The 20,139-nt window shown below is 64.5% G+C and overlaps 2 protein-coding genes across 2 annotated transcripts in view; one reads left to right on the forward strand and one right to left on the reverse strand.

The window, feature by feature from the left end:
- The window catches only part of MYO15B (myosin XVB), a 31,922-nt gene extending 17,014 nt beyond the window's left edge, over nucleotides 1–14,908 (forward strand). The window contains 41 exon segments of the mRNA XM_065897060.1: nucleotides 261–318; nucleotides 531–661; nucleotides 1,889–1,984; nucleotides 2,088–2,323; nucleotides 2,408–2,586; nucleotides 2,801–2,873; nucleotides 3,342–3,503; nucleotides 3,743–3,843; nucleotides 3,941–4,011; nucleotides 4,131–4,215; nucleotides 4,418–4,516; nucleotides 4,665–4,780; nucleotides 4,879–5,091; nucleotides 5,298–5,376; nucleotides 5,547–5,651; nucleotides 5,729–5,984; nucleotides 6,079–6,169; nucleotides 6,284–6,503; nucleotides 6,971–7,083; nucleotides 7,308–7,367; nucleotides 7,941–8,016; nucleotides 8,150–8,268; nucleotides 8,462–8,580; nucleotides 8,651–8,792; nucleotides 9,018–9,129; nucleotides 9,220–9,374; nucleotides 9,762–9,907; nucleotides 10,076–10,139; nucleotides 10,221–10,293; nucleotides 10,673–10,749; nucleotides 12,044–12,117; nucleotides 12,219–12,334; nucleotides 12,427–12,521; nucleotides 12,623–12,700; nucleotides 12,836–12,932; nucleotides 13,112–13,257; nucleotides 13,421–13,536; nucleotides 13,796–13,929; nucleotides 14,110–14,243; nucleotides 14,353–14,493; nucleotides 14,663–14,908. Coding sequence (XP_065753132.1) covers nucleotides 261–318; nucleotides 531–661; nucleotides 1,889–1,984; nucleotides 2,088–2,323; nucleotides 2,408–2,586; nucleotides 2,801–2,873; nucleotides 3,342–3,503; nucleotides 3,743–3,843; nucleotides 3,941–4,011; nucleotides 4,131–4,215; nucleotides 4,418–4,516; nucleotides 4,665–4,780; nucleotides 4,879–5,091; nucleotides 5,298–5,376; nucleotides 5,547–5,651; nucleotides 5,729–5,984; nucleotides 6,079–6,169; nucleotides 6,284–6,503; nucleotides 6,971–7,083; nucleotides 7,308–7,367; nucleotides 7,941–8,016; nucleotides 8,150–8,268; nucleotides 8,462–8,580; nucleotides 8,651–8,792; nucleotides 9,018–9,129; nucleotides 9,220–9,374; nucleotides 9,762–9,907; nucleotides 10,076–10,139; nucleotides 10,221–10,293; nucleotides 10,673–10,749; nucleotides 12,044–12,117; nucleotides 12,219–12,334; nucleotides 12,427–12,521; nucleotides 12,623–12,700; nucleotides 12,836–12,932; nucleotides 13,112–13,257; nucleotides 13,421–13,536; nucleotides 13,796–13,929; nucleotides 14,110–14,243; nucleotides 14,353–14,493; nucleotides 14,663–14,908 — 5,004 coding nt within the window.
- An 828-nt stretch (nucleotides 14,909–15,736) lies between these two features.
- Nucleotides 15,737–20,139, reverse strand: part of RECQL5 (RecQ like helicase 5) — a 37,083-nt gene continuing 32,680 nt past the window's right edge. The window contains exons 8-19 of the mRNA XM_065897230.1: nucleotides 19,469–19,687; nucleotides 19,118–19,217; nucleotides 18,947–18,983; nucleotides 18,768–18,826; nucleotides 18,606–18,679; nucleotides 18,150–18,243; nucleotides 17,758–17,892; nucleotides 16,899–17,428; nucleotides 16,647–16,740; nucleotides 16,224–16,442; nucleotides 15,926–15,995; nucleotides 15,737–15,837 (exon numbers count right to left, since the gene is read on the reverse strand). Coding sequence (XP_065753302.1) covers nucleotides 15,737–15,837; nucleotides 15,926–15,995; nucleotides 16,224–16,442; nucleotides 16,647–16,740; nucleotides 16,899–17,428; nucleotides 17,758–17,892; nucleotides 18,150–18,243; nucleotides 18,606–18,679; nucleotides 18,768–18,826; nucleotides 18,947–18,983; nucleotides 19,118–19,217; nucleotides 19,469–19,687 — 1,732 coding nt within the window. The remainder of the gene's footprint in view (nucleotides 15,838–15,925; nucleotides 15,996–16,223; nucleotides 16,443–16,646; nucleotides 16,741–16,898; nucleotides 17,429–17,757; nucleotides 17,893–18,149; nucleotides 18,244–18,605; nucleotides 18,680–18,767; nucleotides 18,827–18,946; nucleotides 18,984–19,117; nucleotides 19,218–19,468; nucleotides 19,688–20,139) is intronic.

The following is a 20,139-nucleotide window of genomic DNA, read 5'->3' on the forward strand; positions in this document are numbered from 1 at the left end:
GCTGAACCTGGCCTGGCTTGCGGGGGAGCGTGGGGTTCCAGGGGTGCCGAGATGGGTCCTGTCCCTCAGGCCCATCCATTGTCCCCCAAGAAGAGGCCTGGGGTGCTCTTGGTTTCCCTCTGGGGGCTTTATTTGTTTGAGTGTCCAGGACTAGAATCCTTGGTCTTTGGAGGGGAAGCTTACAGCCCTGGGGGTGAGGAGGGCCCCTGGGTTCCTATGCCCCTTCCCTTAGTTCCTGGTCAATTGCTCCTCCCTGCTAGGAGCTGGGGCACTTGGAGATCCCGGCTGAGCTGGCTGTCATGCTGAAGACAGCGGAAGGTGAGTCCTGATGGGCGTTGCTCTTGCCATGACCCCCTCCTGGGCGGAGGCTCTGTCCCTGTGGTCCCTCCCTCTGATGCTCTGGGTCCCCCCCAGCTCACTGCCCGGCTCCCTCTGCACTGGAGCTGGGGGCTGATGCTGAGAGGTGGAGGCGGCGCCAGAGCCAGGCGCCTTACCTGGGCGTTTCTGGGCTGCCGCCTACGTCATCCCAGGCTGTCAGCACACCCTGGCCGAGAGCATCACCGAGGCCATGCCCCCGGAAGTTCCCGCACGGCCCAGCCTGACCCTCCCACCCGACATCGACCAATTCCCCTTCTCCAGCTTCATCTCCATCGGCTTTCAGGTGGGCCCCCAGGCCTTAGCTCTACACGGCTGATGCCCCCGTCAGGCAGAAGCTGTGTCTGTCCTTCTGTCTCCAGTCCCCTCCTCCCTCTCCTGTTGCGGGGCTGTGGATGCAACTGCGTTGCTCGGAAACCGTTGAACCTAAACGTGTTGCTGGTTGCTTATCTGCAGTGCCACACCTTTGTTACACCTGTGGCACTGCCCTGCCATTGAAGCCATGTCGTTAAAGCATGTTGAACGACAAGGCAAAGTGTCCAGGCTACGGTGTTGGCAGCAAAAGCGGGATTCAAAACTGCACGTAGAGTACGATCCCAATTTTGTTAACAGGGAGGGTGCGGAGATGACGTGTGTACCTACATGTAGAAAGTAAGATTAGAAACAAAGAGGCGAAAATGTTAACTGTGGTTTTATCTGGCAGTGGAATGTTAATGGTGGTTCTTATTCTTCATCCTTTTCCGTGTTTTCTGAGTTTTCCGCATGCAGGAGCTTTAGTTTTCTAATCAGAAGGAGTGATTGAGAGGTTTTTTTTTCTTAATATTTATTTATTTGGCTGCGCCAGGTCTTAGCTGCGGCACACGGGATCTTTGTTGCCTGTGCAGGATCTTTAGTTGCGGCATGCGGGACCCTTTTTAGTTGCGGCATGCAGGATCTAGTTCCCTGACCAGGGATCAAACCCCAGCCCCCTGCGTTGGGAGCGTGGGACTTTTAACCGCTGGACCACCAGGGAAGTCCCAAGATGTATTTTTCTTTTAATAAATTTATTTATTTATTTATTTTTGGCTGCGTTGGGTCTTTGTTGCTGCACGCAGCTTTCTCTAGTTGCGGCGAGCGGGGGCTACTCTTCGTTGCGGTGCGCGGGCTTCTCACTGCGGTGGCTTCTCTTGTTGCAGAGCACGGGCTCTAGGCACGCGGGCTTCAGTAGTTGTGGCTCGCGGGCTCTAGAGAGCGCAGGCTCAGCAGCTGTGGGGCACAGACTTAGCTGCTCCGCGGCATGTGGGATCTTCCCTGACCAGGGCTCGAACCCGTGTCTCCTACACTGGCAGGCGAGTTCTTAACCGCTGCGCCACCAGGGAAGCCCCCCAAGATGTATTTTTAAGATGGTTTTCCTCACCGGCCCCTCTTCCTCTCGCAGGGCGCGTGCTCCCGTGGGGCTCCCCCGCGGCTGTGTCTGGCAGGTCAGCACACAACAGCCCCTGCTCAGGTACCGTGTCGCCCTCCTTCCTTGCAGGAGCCATCCCTGCCCAGACCTGGGCAGCTGCTGACCAAACCCCTGACCCGGCTGGACAGTGAGAACCCTCAGCATGCCCTGGATATCAACAAGGTGGTGAGTGACACACTGGGGAGGGGCAGGGTGGGCCCGTGCAAGGGGTGCTGGCCGGGCACCGGGAGCCCCGCACGTCCTGCCTCCCCTTGCTCTGTGTTTGCAGATGCTGCGGTTCCTGGGGGACGCGTCCCTGGAGCCCTGGCAGGAGCAGACCATGGGCCAGTACCTGGTGCGGCAGGGGCAGCGCCGGCCGGGGCTGCGCAACGAGCTCTTCAGTCAGCTCACAGCCCAGCTCTGGCACCAGCCGGACGAGCAGCAGAAGCAGCGCGGCTGGGCCCTCCTGGCTGTTCTGCTCGGCGCCTTCCCCCCAGTGTCCACCCTGCAGAAGCCGCTGCTCAAGTAAGGGCCCCGGCAGGCGGGGGCCCCGTGGGTGTGCTCAGCGGGCCACCCCATACCCATGGCAGCCCTGTGCTGTGCCCGCAGATTCGTGTCCGACCAGGCCCCCGGGGGCATGGCAGCACTGTGCCAGCACAGGCTGCTGGGAGCCCTGCAGCAGACGCAGCAGGCCCCCGGGTCCGAGCGGACCCACCCACCCACCCAGCTCGAGTGGACGGCCGGATGGAGGCAGGGCCGCATGGTGCTGGATGTCTTCACCTTCACCGGTGACGCCTGCCTCCTCTCGGGCCTCCCCAGGCCCACGCCGCAGCCTGCCCGGCACTCTCACCCTCCCTCGACCCCCTTCCCTCCTCAGCCCTCCCCATGTGACCCTGACCTCCCTGCTCTCCTGCTTTCGGAACCGCCACGGGACAGTATTCCCTTCCCGTCCGGGTGGACCCTGCTGTCCCTCACTCTTGCCCCTACCCCTCGTCCCTGCAGAGGAGTGCTTCTCGGCCGAGGTGGAGTCCTGGACCACAGGGGAGCAACTGGCCGGGCGGATTCTGCAGAGCAGGTGTGCGGGGCCTGGGATGGGCGAGCGCAGCCCACACTGGCCATTGTCCTGTCCGCCTCCTGGTTTTCCTCATGCTCCCAGCCCGCTCTCCCGCCAAGCACCTCCTGCGGCTGCTCCAAGGCCAAAACCTGCTCCCCGGGGGGCGGGATGGGGGCGAGGGGTCGGGGTAGGTGGGCAGGGTCCAGACAGTAGATTCAAGACGGAGAGCAAGTAGAGAGTATACCTGCTAGATCTGGTCCAGATTCTCATCAAATTGAATGAATAAATGCATCAGAGCCACTGTAGAAGTAGAGGGCTGTGAGCTGCAGATAAAGTAGAGGGCTGTGAGTTGCACTGGGTCCTCAGCCAGGTTCCTGTCCCCTTCCACAACCCCCTCCCCCCAGCCCACCCTCAGGTCCTTGTCCCTTCCGGATGTTCGTCTGCCTGCCTGGCTGACCACCCTCTGCTACATACCCTTGTCTCACCCAGAGGCCTGGATCCGCCCCCGCGTGGCTGGTCTGTGTCACTGTACTCTAAGGACTCCTGGCAGGACATGGCTGGCTGCGACTTCGTGTTGGACCTGATCGGCCAGACCGAGGATCTGGGGGACCCGGCCGGTCCCCACAGCTACCCAATCGCCCCCCGTGGCTTGTAGGTGCCACCCACAGCACCCCTGGCCTGCTCCTGTCCCTATCCTGTCGTAGGTGACCCCCTCAGCCACCCTGTCATCCGCGGGGGTTCACAGGTGCTGCCACAGGCCCAGCCCGCCCGCCCCCAAGCCTCCGCCCACCGCAGGGGGATGACCCCTACAGCAGCTTCTACACCTTGCCTCAACCTGGGAACCCCCCCGGCCAGGGCACCTCCTCAGCTGGGCCCACTATCTCCTGCAGAGCCGAGGACATCCCCCCGGCCCCTGGCATCCAGGCCCCCTCACTGCCCCCAGGTCCCCCTCCAGGCCCAGCCCCAACTCTGCCCAGCAGGGGTCGCACAGGTAAGGCTGGGAGTGGGCACACTGAGGTTGGCAGAGCGCTGGGAATGGGGGTGCCAGAAGCCCCACGCCCCAGGCAGGTGACAGTAACCCTCCACAGGTGAGTCCCGGACCTCAGGGAGTCTGGATGGCTTCCTGGACCACCTCTTCTCCCCGTGCCTCAGCGTGAGTGTCCTGCACGCAGACCCCACCCCACTGCTGCCCCTACGCCCCTGGGGCCTCTGCTGCCCCTCCCATCCCTCCTAGGGCTCTAGCTCTGACCTTGGGACCTGTGACTTTTGTCCCTTCAGGATCTGGAGCAAGGCAGGGCTCTGAGTGGCCGCATGAAGGGAGGGGGCGCCATGGGGCCCATGCAGCAAGGCAGCTATCCCATGGGTGAGTGTGGGGCTGAGTACCCATCCAGGGCCTCCCTGCCCAGCAACACAGGCAAGCACGGTCTGGGATCCCCACGCAGCTGCAATCAGAGCTCTGGCCAGCACCCTGGTGGCCCATACTCTTCTCTTTGCCTGGGGCTAAAGGGAGGCTGTCTGTGGGCCCAAGTAGGGACTGACCTGGGGGGGGGGGGCTGTTCCCTCAGTGTACTCAGGGATGATGCAGATGCCCGGATACCAGCCAGCCATGATGCCTGCACCCGTGCCCATGATGCCAGCAATGGGGGCAGTCCCCGCCATGCCAGGTAAGGCTGGACTATAGCCACTGTGTCCCTTCTCAGGTAGGGACTGGAGGAGGGAGGGTGTTGCCTGGGGCCTAGAGGGCACAGTGGGCAGAGGGCTGGGAGCTCAGCCATGGCGCTCGTCCACCCTGACTGCCTGCCATACTCGCAGCCGTTGTGGTGCCACCACAGCCACAGCCACAGCCACAGCCCCTGCTTCCCAGCGTGGACGCGAGGCAGCTGGCAGTCCAGCAGCAGAACTTCATCAACCAGCAGGCGCTGATCCTGGTGAGGATGGGCAGGGCCCATGGATTGCCTAGTGGGTACAGACCTGTGGGGTGAGGCTAGGCCAGCTCTTACCTGGCACACCACCCTTCCTCCGTCAGGCCCAGCAGATGACCACCCAGGCCATGACCTTGTCCCTTGAGCAGCAGGCAAAGCAGCGCCAGAGCCAGCCCCTGGAGCATCACGCCCAGGCCCAGGCCCCTGGAGCTGCCTCCCTGACTCCACCCCCAGCCATTGCCCCCAAGCCCAAGAAGACACCCACCCCCCAGAAGGAGCCAGAGCGTGACCTGGAACTGGTAGGTGCCTGCCTGAGGGTGAAGAGCCGAGGCCAGGCAGGTGGCAGGGCTGGGGTGGGGCAGCAGGCTCCAGGGCCACAGACATGGGAGACATGGCGTGGGGGGTGCGGGAAGATGCAGAAAAGATGCTGCCGGGCTCCAGCCCCACGGATCCGGGTGGGTTTGCTCTGTGAGTGGCAACCTGTCTGGCAGGGCAGCTCCTTCTCTTTCCCCTCCTGCCGCAGGAGACCTCACAGGAGGCTGAAGACAGGCCCCGGCGGCCCAAGAGCTTCCAGCAGAAACGGGACTATTTCCAGAAGTTGGGTGAGGGCCCTTGGGGTGGCAATCCCACACAGAAACTCAGCCACTGCCCCATCCTGGCCAGGGGACGGCGGGGTGTACTCTGTTCCTCTAGGTCAGTGTGGCCTGTCCAGGAGCCCAGACGGGCGGGCCAGGTGGAGAGTAATAGCGAGGGCCATCTGGGGCATTTACAGGGCAGCAGCAGATCAAGGTGGAGACGATGAGGCCTCCGGCCAAGGTGAAGATCCCCCAGGGGGAGGAGCAGGAGGAGGAGCCGGAAGAAGAGGAACCGAGAGCAGGTGGTGGGGAGCGGGGTGGGGGGGCAGGCTTTGTGGTTCTGCACAGGGTCTCACATCTTTCCTCTCTTTCTGGTCAGTGCCGTCACCTCCTCCTCCCCCAGTAGTGAAAAAGCCACTGACACGAGATGGGGCCAAAGCTGCACAGGAGGCTGAGGCTGAGCCAGCCACAGAGGCGGGGCCTGGCGGTGGTCGCCGGCCGGCAGAGGGCAGAGCCGTGGTGCGTAGCTCGAACCCTGAGCCCCGGCAGGCAGAGCCCAGCAGGGAGATCCGCAACATCATCCGCATATACCAGAGCCGCCCAGGCCCCGTGCCCGTGCCCGTGCAGCCGCCCAGGTGCACCCCGGCAGTGGTGGGGAGGGGGAGGACGGCCAGGACTGGCTGCTGCCCAGAGCCACCGTGTGGACTCCTGACCTCTTCCTTCTCTCAGGAAGCCCCCCCAGATCTTCCTGAAGAAAAACAACCCTAAGGATGAGGCTCTGGCTAAGCTGGGGATCAGTGGTGCCTCCTCGCTGCCCTCGGTGAGGCCCCGTCCTGACCAGAGCGCGCTGCTCCACGCCAGAGCCCTCCTGAGGCTCCCCGGGGGAGACCTGGCCGCTAGTCACAGCCTGGGTGTATTCTCCGTGCCTCCCCAGACGCTGTCCCCCAGCCCAGGGAAGGGCCCCCCACCAGCTGTGGCCCCTCGACCCGAGGGCCAGCCACGGCGTGTGCCCTCCAACTCCATCAAGGAGAAGCAGGGGCCCCTTCAAGAGCTGTTTGGCCAGAACCCACCCACTGCCCAGAGACCCCCGCCTCCGCCAGCACCTCCACTGCCTCCACCCTGGGACCCAGCGACCCCTCCAGCTGAGCCGCACAGTGAGAAACCCCATATCCCCGGGCGGTGGGCTTGGTGGGGGGCGGGGGCAGGATTCCCAAGGGCCTCTCAGCGCTCACGGTCGAGGTCAGCTGCTCGCACTTCCGGACTTTGGAGCCGTGAGTGAGGAGCCCCAGCTTCCGCGTTCCTGCGGGGGGCAGGGCGCGGGCACCCCTGGGGCCTGTCTGGCACGGAGGGACCGTCACGGGGCGTGGGCCTCGTCAGGAGTTTAGTGACCCCGCTGACGTAGTCGGGGGGGGGGCCCACGCACGTCAGGGACAGTGGGGAACGTGGGAAGCTGGAGATGGAGGCCGGCGATGGGACGGAGCGGGGGGAGGGAGGCAGCGGGGGTGGACTGAGCTGGGCCACGTGGGGCCCTAGTGGGCCGAGGGTCTTCTCTCTCCGTGCCTGCATCATTCCGGCTTGGGCAGCTCCTCGCCTGATGCCCTTCGGCCCCTCTATCCGCCAGGCTTTGTGGAGCCCATGGGGGACCAGGGGATCTCCACCCAGCTGCTCGTGCCCTCGGGCAGCGTGTGCTTCTCCTACGCCGGCGCCCCCTGGAGGTTGTTCCTGCGCAAGGAGGTGGGCGCGAGGGCGGGCCGCAGCCTGGCCTCCCTGGGTGGGGGACGGGGCGCTGGCCGTAGGGGCGCCAGCCTGGGGCCCCAGCAACTCCTCTCCACACACAGACACTGGGGGCCGCTTCCCCAGCCCCACCTCCTCCGGCCCGGGAGGCAGAGGTAGGGCGGGAGGGGGGCTGGCGGGGGCACTGGCCGGGCGCACTCTCACACGCCCCTGCCCTCGCCCAGGTGTTCTACCCGCGGGAGAACTTCAGCCACCCCTACTGCCTCAGGCTCCTCTGTGAGCAGGTGAGAGCCCAGCCCACCTGGGCCCTGTACAGGCAGACCGCCCGCACCCCAGGCAGGAGAGCAGCCCCGCTTGCGGGACGCTGGTGTGTTTCAAGCCCTGCCTTCGTTTATTTAATCCTCCCAACATCCCTCAGAATAAGGGCCATCTTTGATTTATGACGAGGATTAAAAATAAAGCGTATACAGCACCCAACACAGGCCTGGCACACAGCAGGTGCTCGCTCGTGCTTGTCCCTTTGCCACCTCTAGATGCTCCCAAGGCCTGTGTCTGTTCTCCCCAGTTCTACAGTAGCTGCCCCCCCTCCCCCTCCCCCTCCCCCTCCCAAGTCCCGTGTTCCTTCAGGGAAGCTTATCTCAGCTGACAGAGGAGCAGCAGCCCGACTAGTGCCGGCAGCTTGGGGGAGGCAGGTGGGAGCTCCGGGTGGACGTGGCCCTGGGCTTGGAAGGCCAGGCATCCCTCCCTGCTCCACCCACGTGCCTATGGGGCTCTCCAGCTTTTCCTCCATGCGTGGCTGCTTCTGGGGTGGGCTGTGGCCTCAGGACCTGGTGGTGACCGCCTGGCTTTGCCCCCAGATCCTGAGGGACACCTTTGCGGAGTCCTGCATCCGGATCTCCCAGGACGAGAGGCACAGGATGAAAGATCTGCTGCGTAGGGTCCAGGGGCCCTGGAGTCGGGGAGCCGGAGTGCTGGGGGTTGGGCCTGCCCAGAGGGAGGGAGTAGACTCTGGGGTCCCCGCTGTGAGGGAGCCTGAGGACGGCCTGGGGCCATTTCTGCCCAACAGGAGACCTGGAGGTGGGCCTGGACTCCCTGGACACAGCTGAGGACAGTGTCAGGAAGCGCATCGTGATGGCCGCCAGGGACAACTGGGCCAATTACTTCTCCCGCATCTTCCCCGTCTCGGTCAGTGAGGCTGGGGATGGCAGCGCCCAGGGCTGGAGGCCAGCTTGGCCTTCCGCAGCAGGATTAGAGCTGGGGGTGGGCTGGGCCCCAGTGGAACCAACGAAGAATAGCACTGGCCTGAGCAGCCCCAGGGTGTCTTGGCCGGTGGCGGGGAGCCCGGAGCCTGTCCGTGAGCCCACCACCTTCCGGGCAGGGCGAGGGTGGCAGCGACGTGCAGCTGCTGGCCGTGTCCCACCGGGGGCTGAGACTGCTCAAGGTGACCCAAGGCCCCAGCTTCCATCCCGACCAGCTGAAGACTCTCCGCTCGTACAGGTGAGCCTGGGCTGGGGTGTGGCGTGGGCCGGCGAGACGGCCCCCAGCTCACGCCCCACCCTCTGCACAGCTTTGCTGAGGTACTGGGTGTAGAGTGCCTGGCTGGCTCCACCCTGGAGCTGTCACTGAAGAGTGAACAGCTGCTGTTGCACACAGTCCGGGCGGGAGCCATCAAGGCCATGGTTGAGCTGCTCCTGAGCGAGCTCAGGAAGGCAAGTGCGGGCCGGCAGGGCGCCGGGCGGGGGGCCTCCAGCACCGCTGCGTCGTACCCCGTCTGGTTTGCCTGGACTCGGGGCCGTCAGCCAAGCTCCTTCAAGCTGCCTGGGGTGGGGCTGGAACTTGGGGGCACTTGGTGGAGAGTGACGCCAAAGGGGGGGCAGGTGGGACGGGCAGGACGGAGTCATAAGCGGGCTGGCTGCTCACCCACCCGCCTGCAGGACTCCGGCTACGTCATTGCCCTGCGAAGCTACCTCACTGACGACCACAGCCTCCTCAGCTTCCAACGGGGGGACCTCATCAAGCTGTTGCCGGTGGCCACTCCGGAGCCAGGTATCCCCGGGGCAAGCAGGGCGGCTGGCACCCGGTGGGCGGGCAGAGGGCCCAGGAGGGTGAGGCACCGTCCTCGGATGTTTCCCCCAGGCTGGCAGTTTGGCTCCGCCGGGGGCCGGTCCGGACTCTTTCCTGCTGACAGAGTGCAGCCGGCTGCTGCTCCGGACTTTTCCTTCTCGATGGAGCAGAGGAGTGGCCGGCACAAGAGTCAGCTGCAGCACAGGGAGTGGGATAAAGCGTCGGAGGTGAGGAAGACGGGAGACGCCGAGGCGAGGCCTAACTAGGAGTGGAGGAAAGAAAGGCCTCGACTGCCCCGGAGCGGCGGAGGGCCACCCCACACCTGGCGGGCAGCGCTGGGTCTGATGCCGCCTCTCTGCCCGCTCCCGATGTCTCGTCCTGTCTCCCCAGCAGGGCTGGGCGGTCTGCCTCTTGTGTGGCCCTCGTGGTAGCTAGTTCAGCGCCACCTGGAAGGTGCTCAATAAACAGCTCTTGACTGTCCCGGCTTCTGGTGGTGTGCTCACTGCAGCTACTCTGCCTGCTTCTCTTGGGCTGGGCTGGGGCGGGGGCTTGGGCAGGGCCGCTGGACAGGCCAGGGGACACTCGGGTGGCGCGAGGTCTCCTGTGCTCCTAAGTTCTCCACCCACCCCTGGAGCCAGGCACACAGTGACAACTTGGCCACCAGCCAGTCCCCGTCTGTGGCCTGCGTCACCCTGCCCACGGACTCCGACTACACCATGCAGGAATTTGCCCTGCGCTACTTCCGGAAGCCCCAGACTCTGTGAGTGCCCTGGGCCCGCCCCATGCCTGCCCATCCTCAGTGTCCCTGAAGTGGGACACTCCCTGCTCAGAGCCACCGGGCCAGGGCTCTTAGCACCCTCCCTACCCAGCCTGGGATGGGGGTGGGAGGGCTGAGCAAGCAGGGCTGTCCTCCCCTCCGCCCCCTCAGGCTGGGCCAGACAGGTGGAGATGCCGAGAGGAAGGCCATGGCCAGCCTGGTGCAGTACAGCAAGGTAAGGGGGACGGTGGGGAGGAGCCGGGACAGCAGACCTGGCCCCTGGCCCCAGACCCACAGGCAGCCTCTTTGGCCGCAGGCTCCCATCCAGGCATCACTCATCAGCGTCAGTGACGAGGACGTGAACAGGCAGGCTGTGGGAAGCTTCCAGGGTAAGTAGGCACGGTGTCCTGGGTCGCCATGTCTGCAGTGCCCGGGACCCAGGCACCTGGTCGCCTTCTGTCCTTGAGTTCGCCGACTCGGGGAAGCTCACCGGTGGCTCCTATACCACATGGCCCTCACCCACTTCTACTCATGCCCAGGGGGCTGTGGGTTGTGTGGAGTCTGGGCTGGAAGGCAGCGGTGGGTCTGGCTTGCTATGCGCTTGGTGTAGCCCTGGGTGGCCACAGGATCTCTCTGAACCCTGTCTCCTCATCGGTACAGCTGAGACTGCTGCTCCGCCTGGCTCACACGCATTCTGAGAGCAAGGCATGAGATGGCCCAGGGCCAGGCCCCCAGCCCAGCTCACCGTGCTTTTCATCCTGCCCGCAGCTCTGATGCAGTTTATGGGGGACCAGTCCAAGCCCCGGGGCAAGAACGACCTGGATCTCCTCTACGGGCTGCTGAAGGTAGGAAAGTGAGCCGGAAGCTGTGGGGAGTCAGTGAGCCCTGAGGGTCCCTTCCTGTCCTCCTGCCTGGGCCTCCATGGGACCCCCTGTCCCCTGGTCACTATACATTCAACGCATCCAAAATGAGTTATCGAGCACCTACGTGCTGGCGGCAGGGCAGTGAACCAAGCAGGCCGAGTCCCTGCAGAGCTTGCAGCCTGATTAGAGGAGACACTCGGTAAACCCTGAGGCAACGTGTCCAGGGCAAAGAGTGCTGTGGAGTGATAAAGCAGGGGAGGGGCTGCTTCAGTGCAGAAGGCTTGGTGACAAGGTGACCCTGGAGCAGAAACCTGAAGGCGGCCAGGGAGTGAGGCACGTATGCATGGGGGCAGGGCATGGGGCACACACGCAGGCAGAGGCGGGGGTGAGCCTCAGCCCCAGCAGGGCCAGCGTGGCTGGAGCCCAGTGAGCAAGGGGGAGAGTGGAGGCGAGGACCAGGAGGGACAGAGGGTCCGGGTCACGGGAGGCCTTGTGGTCCACTGTCAGGACTTCGATTTTTCGAGATCTGGGAAAACACTGGAGGGTTTTGAGGAGAGACGTGGCTTACATTTCGTGGGGTCGCTCTGGCGGTCGTTTGCGATTCTGGGAGTTTAAGGGCAAGGAGAGGGTTCCTGCCACGATCCCAGGTGAGACGTGGCTGGCCCAGGCCCAGAGGCAGCAGCAGAGGGGAGAAGAAGGACCCCAAGCAGCAGGGCTTGCTGTGAAGTGCACGTGGGGTGTGAGAGCGAGGGGCCGAGGGGGACACGGGGGCCTAGGCCAGAGCAATGCTGGTCGCCACAAGGAAGCCTGAGTGAGGATGGGGCCGGCCTGGTGGAGGAATCTGTTTGGGATGCGTGAAGTCTGAAGTCCCAGTCTGCCAAGTGGAAGGTCTGGGCTTCGTGGGAGAAGTCTGGGCTGGAGGCAGGCACCGGGAGTCATCAGCAGACAGAGGCCCAAGGGCACTGCAGCCCTTAGGAGTCAGGGAGATGAGGGGGGTCAGCAGAGAGGACTAAGACAGAGGGACCAGAGAAAGAGGACAGGGCCGAGCGCGGCCTGGAAGCAGGGAAAGACGGCGACTTACTGAGTGGCCAGCTGTGCAGATGCTATTAAGACCGAGAGATGACGGTGGGCTGTCACCCTGACTTGGCCCCCAGCCCACGGCCACTGGCAGGACTTCTCCGACTTCAGATCCCACGCCATCCCTCACTCCACCGCACTGCACTGCACTGCAGCTCTGCCCCCGACCCGCTGCCCCCTGCCCTTCCTCTCCCCACAGCTGTGCCAGGAGGAGAACCTCAGGGATGAGATTTACTGCCAGGCCCTGAAGCAGATCACAGGACACCCCCGGCCGTGAGAGTGGGGGACGGGCGGGGGTCGGTCGTGGGCCTCTCGGGGGCGGCCCAAAGTGCTGCTGCCCGGCCGGCCCAAAGCCCAGGCTCTCTGCCCTGCAGGAGACTCTGCGCTCGAGGGTGGACTTTCCTCAGCCTCCTCACAGGCTACTTTCCCCCATCAACCTTGCTGATGCCCTACGTGACCAAGTTTCTGCAGCACTCGGCCCGGAGCCAAGGTGCCGGTGGGAGGGGCTTCCAGGCTGGGGTCTCGGCTGCTTGGGGAGGGGTTTGGGGATGCTCATGACCCCAGCCTGGCTCCTCTCTGCAGAGCTGGCCCGGCGCTGCCAGGGGCACCTCCAGCACACAGTCAAGTACGGGGGTCGCCGGCAGCTGCCCTCCCCAGGCGAAATGCAGGCTTTCCTGGTACAGGGGGTGCAGGCGGCTGGGTGTTCTGGGACTCCCTCTGGGTGGGGGAGCCGGGGCCTCTGCCCACTGGGGGGCTGACCCCGTACCTGCTTTGGCAGAAAGGACAAGTAGTCCACCTGCTCCTAATTCACCTGCCCGGGGGTGTGGAGTACAAGACCAACACCCACACTTTCACGGTGAGCACAGGGACACAGAGGAGGGGCTGGGGAGACCCAGGGAAGCCGTGGGCATCAGTTCTGGGCACATCCCTCCCCTGCTGCAGCCTCCTTCCCTCCCCAGCACCCCCGTCACGGCCCTGTCCGCATGTCCAGGTGGCAGCAGAAGTGCTGGAGGAGATGTGTGGGCAGATGGGCATCACAGACCCCCATGAAGTGCAGGAATTTGCCCTCTTCCTCATCAAAGGGGAAGGTAGGCCACCTGGCCTGGGGAGGAAGCGTGGCCCGGCTGGACTCAGGGACATGGCCTTGCCTGCCAAGTCTGCTCTTCTGGCCACGGGGGAGGCAGCTCCCACACTGGGGTTGGCAGGGCCGTGGGCGGGGCTGGCCCCGGGCGGCAGGGCAGGCTGTGGACCCAGGCTCCCCGCGCAGGCCAGCTGGTGCGGCCCCTGTGGCCCCGGGAGTACCTCACCAGCGAGGTGGTGGGTCTGGACGTGAGCCTGCACAGCCGGCGGCTCAGCTGGGAGACCCCGCTGCACTTCGATAATCCCACCTACGTCAGCACCCACTACGGCCAGGTCAGCCCCACTCGCCCCACGCTGCCGCGCCGCTGGTGGTTGGAACCTAGGCTGCAGCTTGAGGGAGAGTCCCTCCCTGGGTGGGGGGAGGGCTTGAGGCTCAGGAGCCACCCACTAGGTGGGGCTTTGGGGCACAGCTGCCCCCTCACTGCTCCCCCCTCAGGTGCTGCGGGACTACCTGCAGGGGAAGCTGCTGGTCAGCGCCCAGGAAGATGCCCGGCTTGCCAGGCTGGCTGCCTTGCAGCACCTCAGCAGGAACCACGAGGAGCCCCCCTCAGAGTGAGTGTGAACACAGCCCTCACGCCTCCTGTCACCCCACCACCCCTACCCCCTCCTCCAAGGTCAAGGCCACTTGTACCCTTTGCGGCCCTAACCAAATGGGGGCTGGGTACACCTGCCCACCCCTCCACGCTCCTCAGGGGCAGAACCCATGCCTCATTCATGTGTCTGGATCCCCGGTCTCACCCACGGTAGCCACTGGCTCATCTACTTAGCACCTGCTGTATGCCCGGCTTTGACTGACCAGGCTGTGTCCTAGGCAAGACCTACTGGCTTACTTGCCGAAGCAGCTGCTGTGTCAGATGAACGTGGCCGCTGTGACGAGCCTGATGGGCCAGGAGCTGTGGCAGTTGCGAGGATGCAGCTCTCAGGAAGCGCAGATCAGCTTCATAGGTGGGTCTGGGGCTAGGGGGCAGCTGGGGCGGAGGCGGGAGCCCCAGCAAGGAAGGGGTGAGGGTGGAGGGGCTGAGGAAGCTCTCCACCTGCCCTGCCCTCTCCTCTGTCCTGGGGGCAAAGTCCGGCAGGTCGCAGGGCCCCAGCGGTCAGAACTCCTGCCCGACCCCCCATCCGCAGAGGCGGTGAGCGAGCTGCCGCTCTTTGGCTACAGCGTCTACATGGTGCTGAGAGTGAGCAAGCCGGCCCTGCCCGGCCCTGGCCTGCTGGGGCTGAACCGCCAGCGCCTCATCCTCATGGACCCCAGCTCTCAGGTGGGCCAGGCTCCGGGGCCGCTTGTCTCCCTCCACCTACAGCGACCCCTCCCCCAGAGGGACCAAGCTCCGCTCTCTCTCCCCGTCCACCCCCCCCCCCCGCCCCCAGGAACTGTGCTGCTCCATCGCCCTGAGGGACCTGCGGCGGCTCCGCGTGCTGAGCCCACTGGGGCCTGAGGACTCCCCTGGCCTGGAACTCAACTATGGCTCGGCTGACAACCCCCAGACCATCTGGTTTGAGCTGCCGCAGGTGGGTGGCCTCTGCGCCCTGAGAAGGTGGCAAAAGCGCCTCACCCAGGCCTGGTGTGCCCGAGAGCCTGGGCCCAGGCCTCCGCCCACTGCTCCGGCGTGGTGGGGCTGGGGGCAGAGGCAGGGGGCTGGCTGGGGAGCCCTGGCCTCACATGCCTGTGCCCGCACAGGCCCAGGAGCTGAAGCACACCATCACCTTCCTGCTGGACCGCAACTCTCCTTCCACTTAGTGGCCGGCCTTCACCCAAGAGGAGTGGGGGAGGGGCAGAGACGAGGACAGGAAGCCTCTCTGGCCAAGTCTCACCCGGACAGTCTCCTTTGGGTGCTGTCAGGCCAGTCTGGCCTGGACTTCACCGCTTGGTTCTGGAACCTGCCGCAGCACAGCCCAGCTGGCCCACGGGGAGGGGCTGCTATAGCGACTCCAGCTGGGAGTCACGAGACTCCCTCTGGGGTGGGCCTGGGCCTGAGCCTGGGGTGGGCGCTGCAGGAACTCGGCTTGGGCGTCCGATGTTGCCCAGTCTGGGGGAGATGCCCACCTGGGCCCTGGCCCGACACGAGCATGAGCCCAGCCCTGGGAGCAGCAGCTGCTGAGGAAATAAAACTCCTGAGAGAACAGGGCTGTGTGCATGAGAACCAACAGGACTTTATTCCCCTGGTAACTGCCGAAGCCCCGCCTGGCCTTCCCGGCCAGGGGCTGAGAGGGAGCAGGGCCTGGCTGCTGCCCGTCTGCCCACGAGCTCTGCACCTGGGCCGGGCTGGAGGCTGGCATCGCGAGGGAAGACGGTGGTGGGGGCGGACCTGGGACCAGCCCAAGCTCTTTCTGAGTAGGCCCCAAGGCCTCAGACTGGTGGGCCTCGCCCCCGGCTGAAAACATGCTAAGTACACGAGGTGGAGGGACCTTCCTTCCTTCTGTTCCTCTGGCAGCAGCCACACCACCTGTCACTTTCTGATCTGTGGATCTGGCCCAGAAAACCCAGCCACGAGGGCCGGGGAGGCAGGGAGGCTAGGAGAAAGAGGACCTCAGGCTTCGCGAGCAAAGAGAAAAGTGGGCTGACCTCTGACCTTGATTTGGGAGGTGTCCAGGCCCATTTCCAAAGCAAGGCATGGCTGGAAGGGGGAAGAGCCTGAGAGCAGACGATGTCCCAGCAGCAGCAGGCCGCCCACCTTCCCCGTTACTGAGTGAGGCCCGGGCTGGGCCGCAGTGGAGTCCAGGGAGGACACCGGCCCCGTCGGGCAGCTCTCGGTCATCTCTGCAGGCCACACAGGCCGTGCCAGTCAGCTTCACTCTCGCACCGGGCTCGGCCGTGGAAAAACTGCTTGATGACGTTCTGGGCCTCTTCCTTCACTGGATTCGGGATGGGGGAGCGTGAGAGCCAGTCTCCCCACTACAGGGCCCCCACAAGCACCTCCTGGCCGGTGACACAGGCACTCACCGCTCCTTCCCGGAGACGGATTCTGGGTCAGTGAGTGTGAGAGGTGGCGGGCGAAGGCTTTAAACAGCTCCTGGGGACAGAGAGTGGAGAGGAGCAGAGAGCACAGAACCTCACCCTGCTCTGAGCGACCCACAGCTGTGACCCAAGAGCGAGGCAGACCCAGGGAGCGGGCAGCGGGCCTCTGGACTGGCCTGCTTCCGCCCTGCTTTTCACTGGGGCTCACGCTCCCTACCCACCCACACACTGCACCCAAGTGCCCCAGGCTCAGAGGAGAACAGAGCCCATGCACCTACCCTACCTTGGACGCAAACTTGCCCTCCTTGTAGAAGGGGGTCAGACACTTGACCACGATGTTCGCAGCCTCCTTCAGCGAGATGCCAGGAGCCAAGAGCTGGCAGGAGCCTTGGGGCTTCAAGCTGCCCTGATCGCTGGCTGAGACGCTGCCCTTGGTCTCAGCTAAGATGGAGACCTTGGCTGAGGGGCATGGCCTCTTCTGAACCTGGCTCTCTGGGTTCTCCTGGGCAGGGCCACAGTGGAGGGTCACTCTTGGGCTCCCTGTTACTGGCCCCTCCCCTCCTGGAAGACTGGGCCTCAGCACCTCCTGGCTCCCTCTAGCCCAGCCCATCTGCCCTGGGATGTGGAAAGAAGACATGATTTTCCCAAACCCCTACCCGGAGCAGACACCAGCCTGGTAGACAGGTATCTTCCCCCCTCTCAGTACCTGCTGGGGTCTGGGCCGCTTGCCTCTCTGTGCCTCCTTCGTGGGGGTGGGCTGGCCTTCTGGGGGCCTCTGGTCTCTGAGCAGCAGGCAGGCACTGGCCGGAAGGGAGAGCAGGCATCAGAGCTCCAGATGCCAGCCGCGCCCTCAGCCCAGGTGGCCCAGTGAAGCCCATCATGGGAACAGGCCCCGAGTTTCAGAGGCCCAGTTAGCAGAGGGGATTCTAGAGGATTCCAGGACTGCCCGTGACCTCACCTTGGCCCCTCCTCGGTCTGGGGGTGGGCAGCCAAATGTCCCATGGCTCCATCCTCCTCCCCTGTGCACTTCTCTGGGGCCGTCAGGGGTCCCCGCGCCCCATCACGGGAAGGGCTGGCACCTTCTGCCCCTGGGGCTGAAGTGAGCGGAGGAGAGCTCTCGGTCCTTTGGTAGAAGAAGCGGGCGATGTTCTGGGAGTCCTTGAGGGCCGCTGCGGCCAGGAGTTGCTGCTTCTTGCCAACCCGGGCCTTGGCAGTAGGACTGCCCGGAGAAGGGCCTTTTGCCTTCTTCTCGGGGGAGGGCGCCCCACAATGAGCACCGCTCCCGGGGGCCTCTGCTCTGGGCCCAGGGAGGGGCTCAGCGTGGTCCTCATCCTGGCGGCCACGAGGCTGGCCGGGCGGCTCCTGCTCGTCTCCTTGCACCGGCCGGGGGTCTTGCTCCTTGAGCCGCGTCTTCTCCATCAGCTGAGGGGCCGTGTGGAATGTGCAGGAGCCCTTCGGGAAACCAGCTCCCACCCGCTTGGGTTTGAGCTGTGAGGAGGAGAGAGGCTTCTGACCCCAGGTGCCTCCAGGGCACTCTCTAGAGGGCCCAGGGATGGCCGCGTGGGTGGGGCTCCTGGGAGTGGGGGCGGGAAAAGCTGGGCGGGACAAGGCTTGGGGGTTGGGCTGTGGAGACAGGCGCTGTGGGGGGCTGCAGAGGCGTAGCTGGCAGAGTACGGAAGCGCGAAGGCCTGCCCTGGGGCGCCATAGGGCCAGGGCTGTGATGCCAGGAGAGCAAGGACTATGCCCTCGCTGAGGGCAAGGGGCCGTGGCGCCTTTCCTGGACCCAGGTTTGGGGGGGACACCAGGACGCCACTCACCGAGTACACCTGGGAGGCCGGCCGGATGTCATACTCGGTGGGCTCTGGGGGCTCGGCCTGGGTGCTGCAGCTCCTGGCACCACCTCCCACATCGTAGAGCTGCCCATCCTTGGAGGCTTTGTGGATCTCAGCCACCTGGGGCAGGGACAGGTGGGAACGCCATGGTCGGCACCCCTAGCTCCCAACAGACCCCAGCCCAGGCTTCCCACGAGTGGGTTCCGCGGCACCTGGGCACTAGACAAGTTCTAGTCCACACGGGGTTGGCTAGAAATACTTCCAGCCGGGAAAGGAGGGAAGTCGGGCTCCCCCGGGAATAAGTGCGCCCTGTGTGGCGGGCTGCCTCTCCCACCCAGAGCCCGGAGCACGCCCCACCCACCCCGCCCCGTGCCCACCTTCTTCAGCACGCTGGCCTTGTACAGGTTGGCCACCTTGGCATTTCGGAATGTCTCGTGTTCCAGCTCCACTGCCTTGGCCTGGAGGTCAGATCTGAGGGTAGGAACAAGGTTAAGGTGTCAGGTAGACCTGAGGCCCCCTCCCTGTTAGATTCCCCCCTGGGGACCCTGGAGATGGCTTCAGGAACGGCCTGGCAGGAACGGCCTTGGGCACAGGGATTCCGACCTGGACTGTCTGGGCCCCCTGTGGTTTACTGTCCCTCAGCAGCTCCTGGCAGCCCCTCGCTTGTGGCCAAGCCTGCCCCCTGGTGAGGCTGTGGAGACTCACACCCCCTGGGAGTAAGATGAGTCCCAATTTGGGGAGGGGTGCCCAAATAAGCCAGGGGGGCTGGGGTTCCTGCGGCCTCCAAAGGAATAGGAGCCCAGGGACCGCTCCTCGGCCCTGACGACACTCACCCATCAGTGGAACCTGCGGCCTGGCGGTTGTTGCTCAGAGCCTCCTCCAGGAGCCCCAGGCAGTGCTCACGGGCCTGCACAGGGGAGGGAAGTTGGTCAAACAGTCTCAGGTTGGGGGGGAGATCCTGGGGGGGCAGGTGTGACGAGCTGCCCACCTCTTACCTTCACAGTGAGTCTGGGGATCTTCCTACTAGAAGCCTCTTTCAGGGGACAGTCTGCATCTGGGGGGAGCAGAGGCAAGTCCTTCCACTCTACTTTCTGCTCTCTGGCATCCCCAACCCCTCAGTGAGGCATCCTCCACCATACCCCGAGACCAGCCCAGGGGGCATCTCTGTACTGACCTGGGGGTACGAATTCTTCTATCTTGGGGTCTTTGCCCTGGAAGATGACATGAGGGCCCATAAGGCATCCTGCCCCGCAGCAAGACAGCTCCCAGTCCAGCCCCAGGGAAGGGGCTGAGAGGGTGTGAGCAGGGGGCCACCTGGACTCCACTGAGCCCCCATCCCCTTCACCTTGCGCAGGCGCATCTGCTTCTGGTAGAAGAGATTCCATTCCCGCTTGTGGGCCTCGTCTCTGCCCTCATCCCCGCTGCCCTCAGAGCCTTCGTTGTACCTAGGAGACAGGCTGGGCATGAGCAGTCTTGGGTCTGGGCTCTGCCCTCCTGTCACGTGTCTGCTGGGACAGTGATGTCTCTGAGGCCCTGGCAGCTCATGGGCAACACCGAAGTCCTGGCCCCAGTGTGGCCCTCAGGGCCGGGGGATGTACTACGGCACTGTGTCGCCTCTGGTCTGGCCTTAGCATCAGGGAGAGAATGCCAGACTATTTCCAGTGGGTTGGGGGCCCCTGGCCTCATGGCCCCTCACCTGCTAAAGCCCCCATAACCCCTGCGGCCTCCCTCATACAGCTCAGGGTCAAAGCCGTTCCCCTGGGAGGGCCCAATGGAGGTCTTGCTCCAGCTGCAGCTTTGCTCCAAAGCGTCCAGCTGCTTCCGCACAGCTGCAGGGTTCTGGCAGTGGTCACAGCCTTTGGTGCAGGCGGGGGGCGCATCCCCGAAGTACTTAGCGATGGCAGCGTGGCGGCACCTGGAGCAGGCAGCATAACACAGGCAAGGGGTGAGGGACCCACGTCGGCCAGCGTTCGTTCACCCGATCCCGAAACTCTGGTTGAGCACAGCTACATGTCTGGCACTGTGGCAGGCATCTCATGCGAGTCTCACAAGGCATCGCTGGGGTGCCCATTTTACAGATGAGGGCAGTGAGCTGAGAGCTTTCTCAAAGTCATGGAACACACGTATCCAGAGGAGCCAGGCCACGGACCCCATTCTGTCCTGCTTCTCTATGGAGTACTCCTCCGGGCCCCAGCCCCCTCTCCATCCTTCGGCAGTGGGGCACCCTGGAAGAAGCACGGACTCTGGGTGCAGACGCTGACTCTGCTGCTGAGGCTGTGTCCTTGGGGACAGCATCTGACCTCCTGAAGCCTATGCACTCCTGCCTACAAGCCGGTGCAAGAGGACCACTGGCCCCTTGGGCTGCAT

The sequence above is a fragment of the Phocoena phocoena genome, chromosome 19 (genome assembly GCF_963924675.1).
Source record: "Phocoena phocoena chromosome 19, mPhoPho1.1, whole genome shotgun sequence".
NCBI classification, from domain to species: domain Eukaryota; kingdom Metazoa; phylum Chordata; class Mammalia; order Artiodactyla; family Phocoenidae; genus Phocoena; species Phocoena phocoena.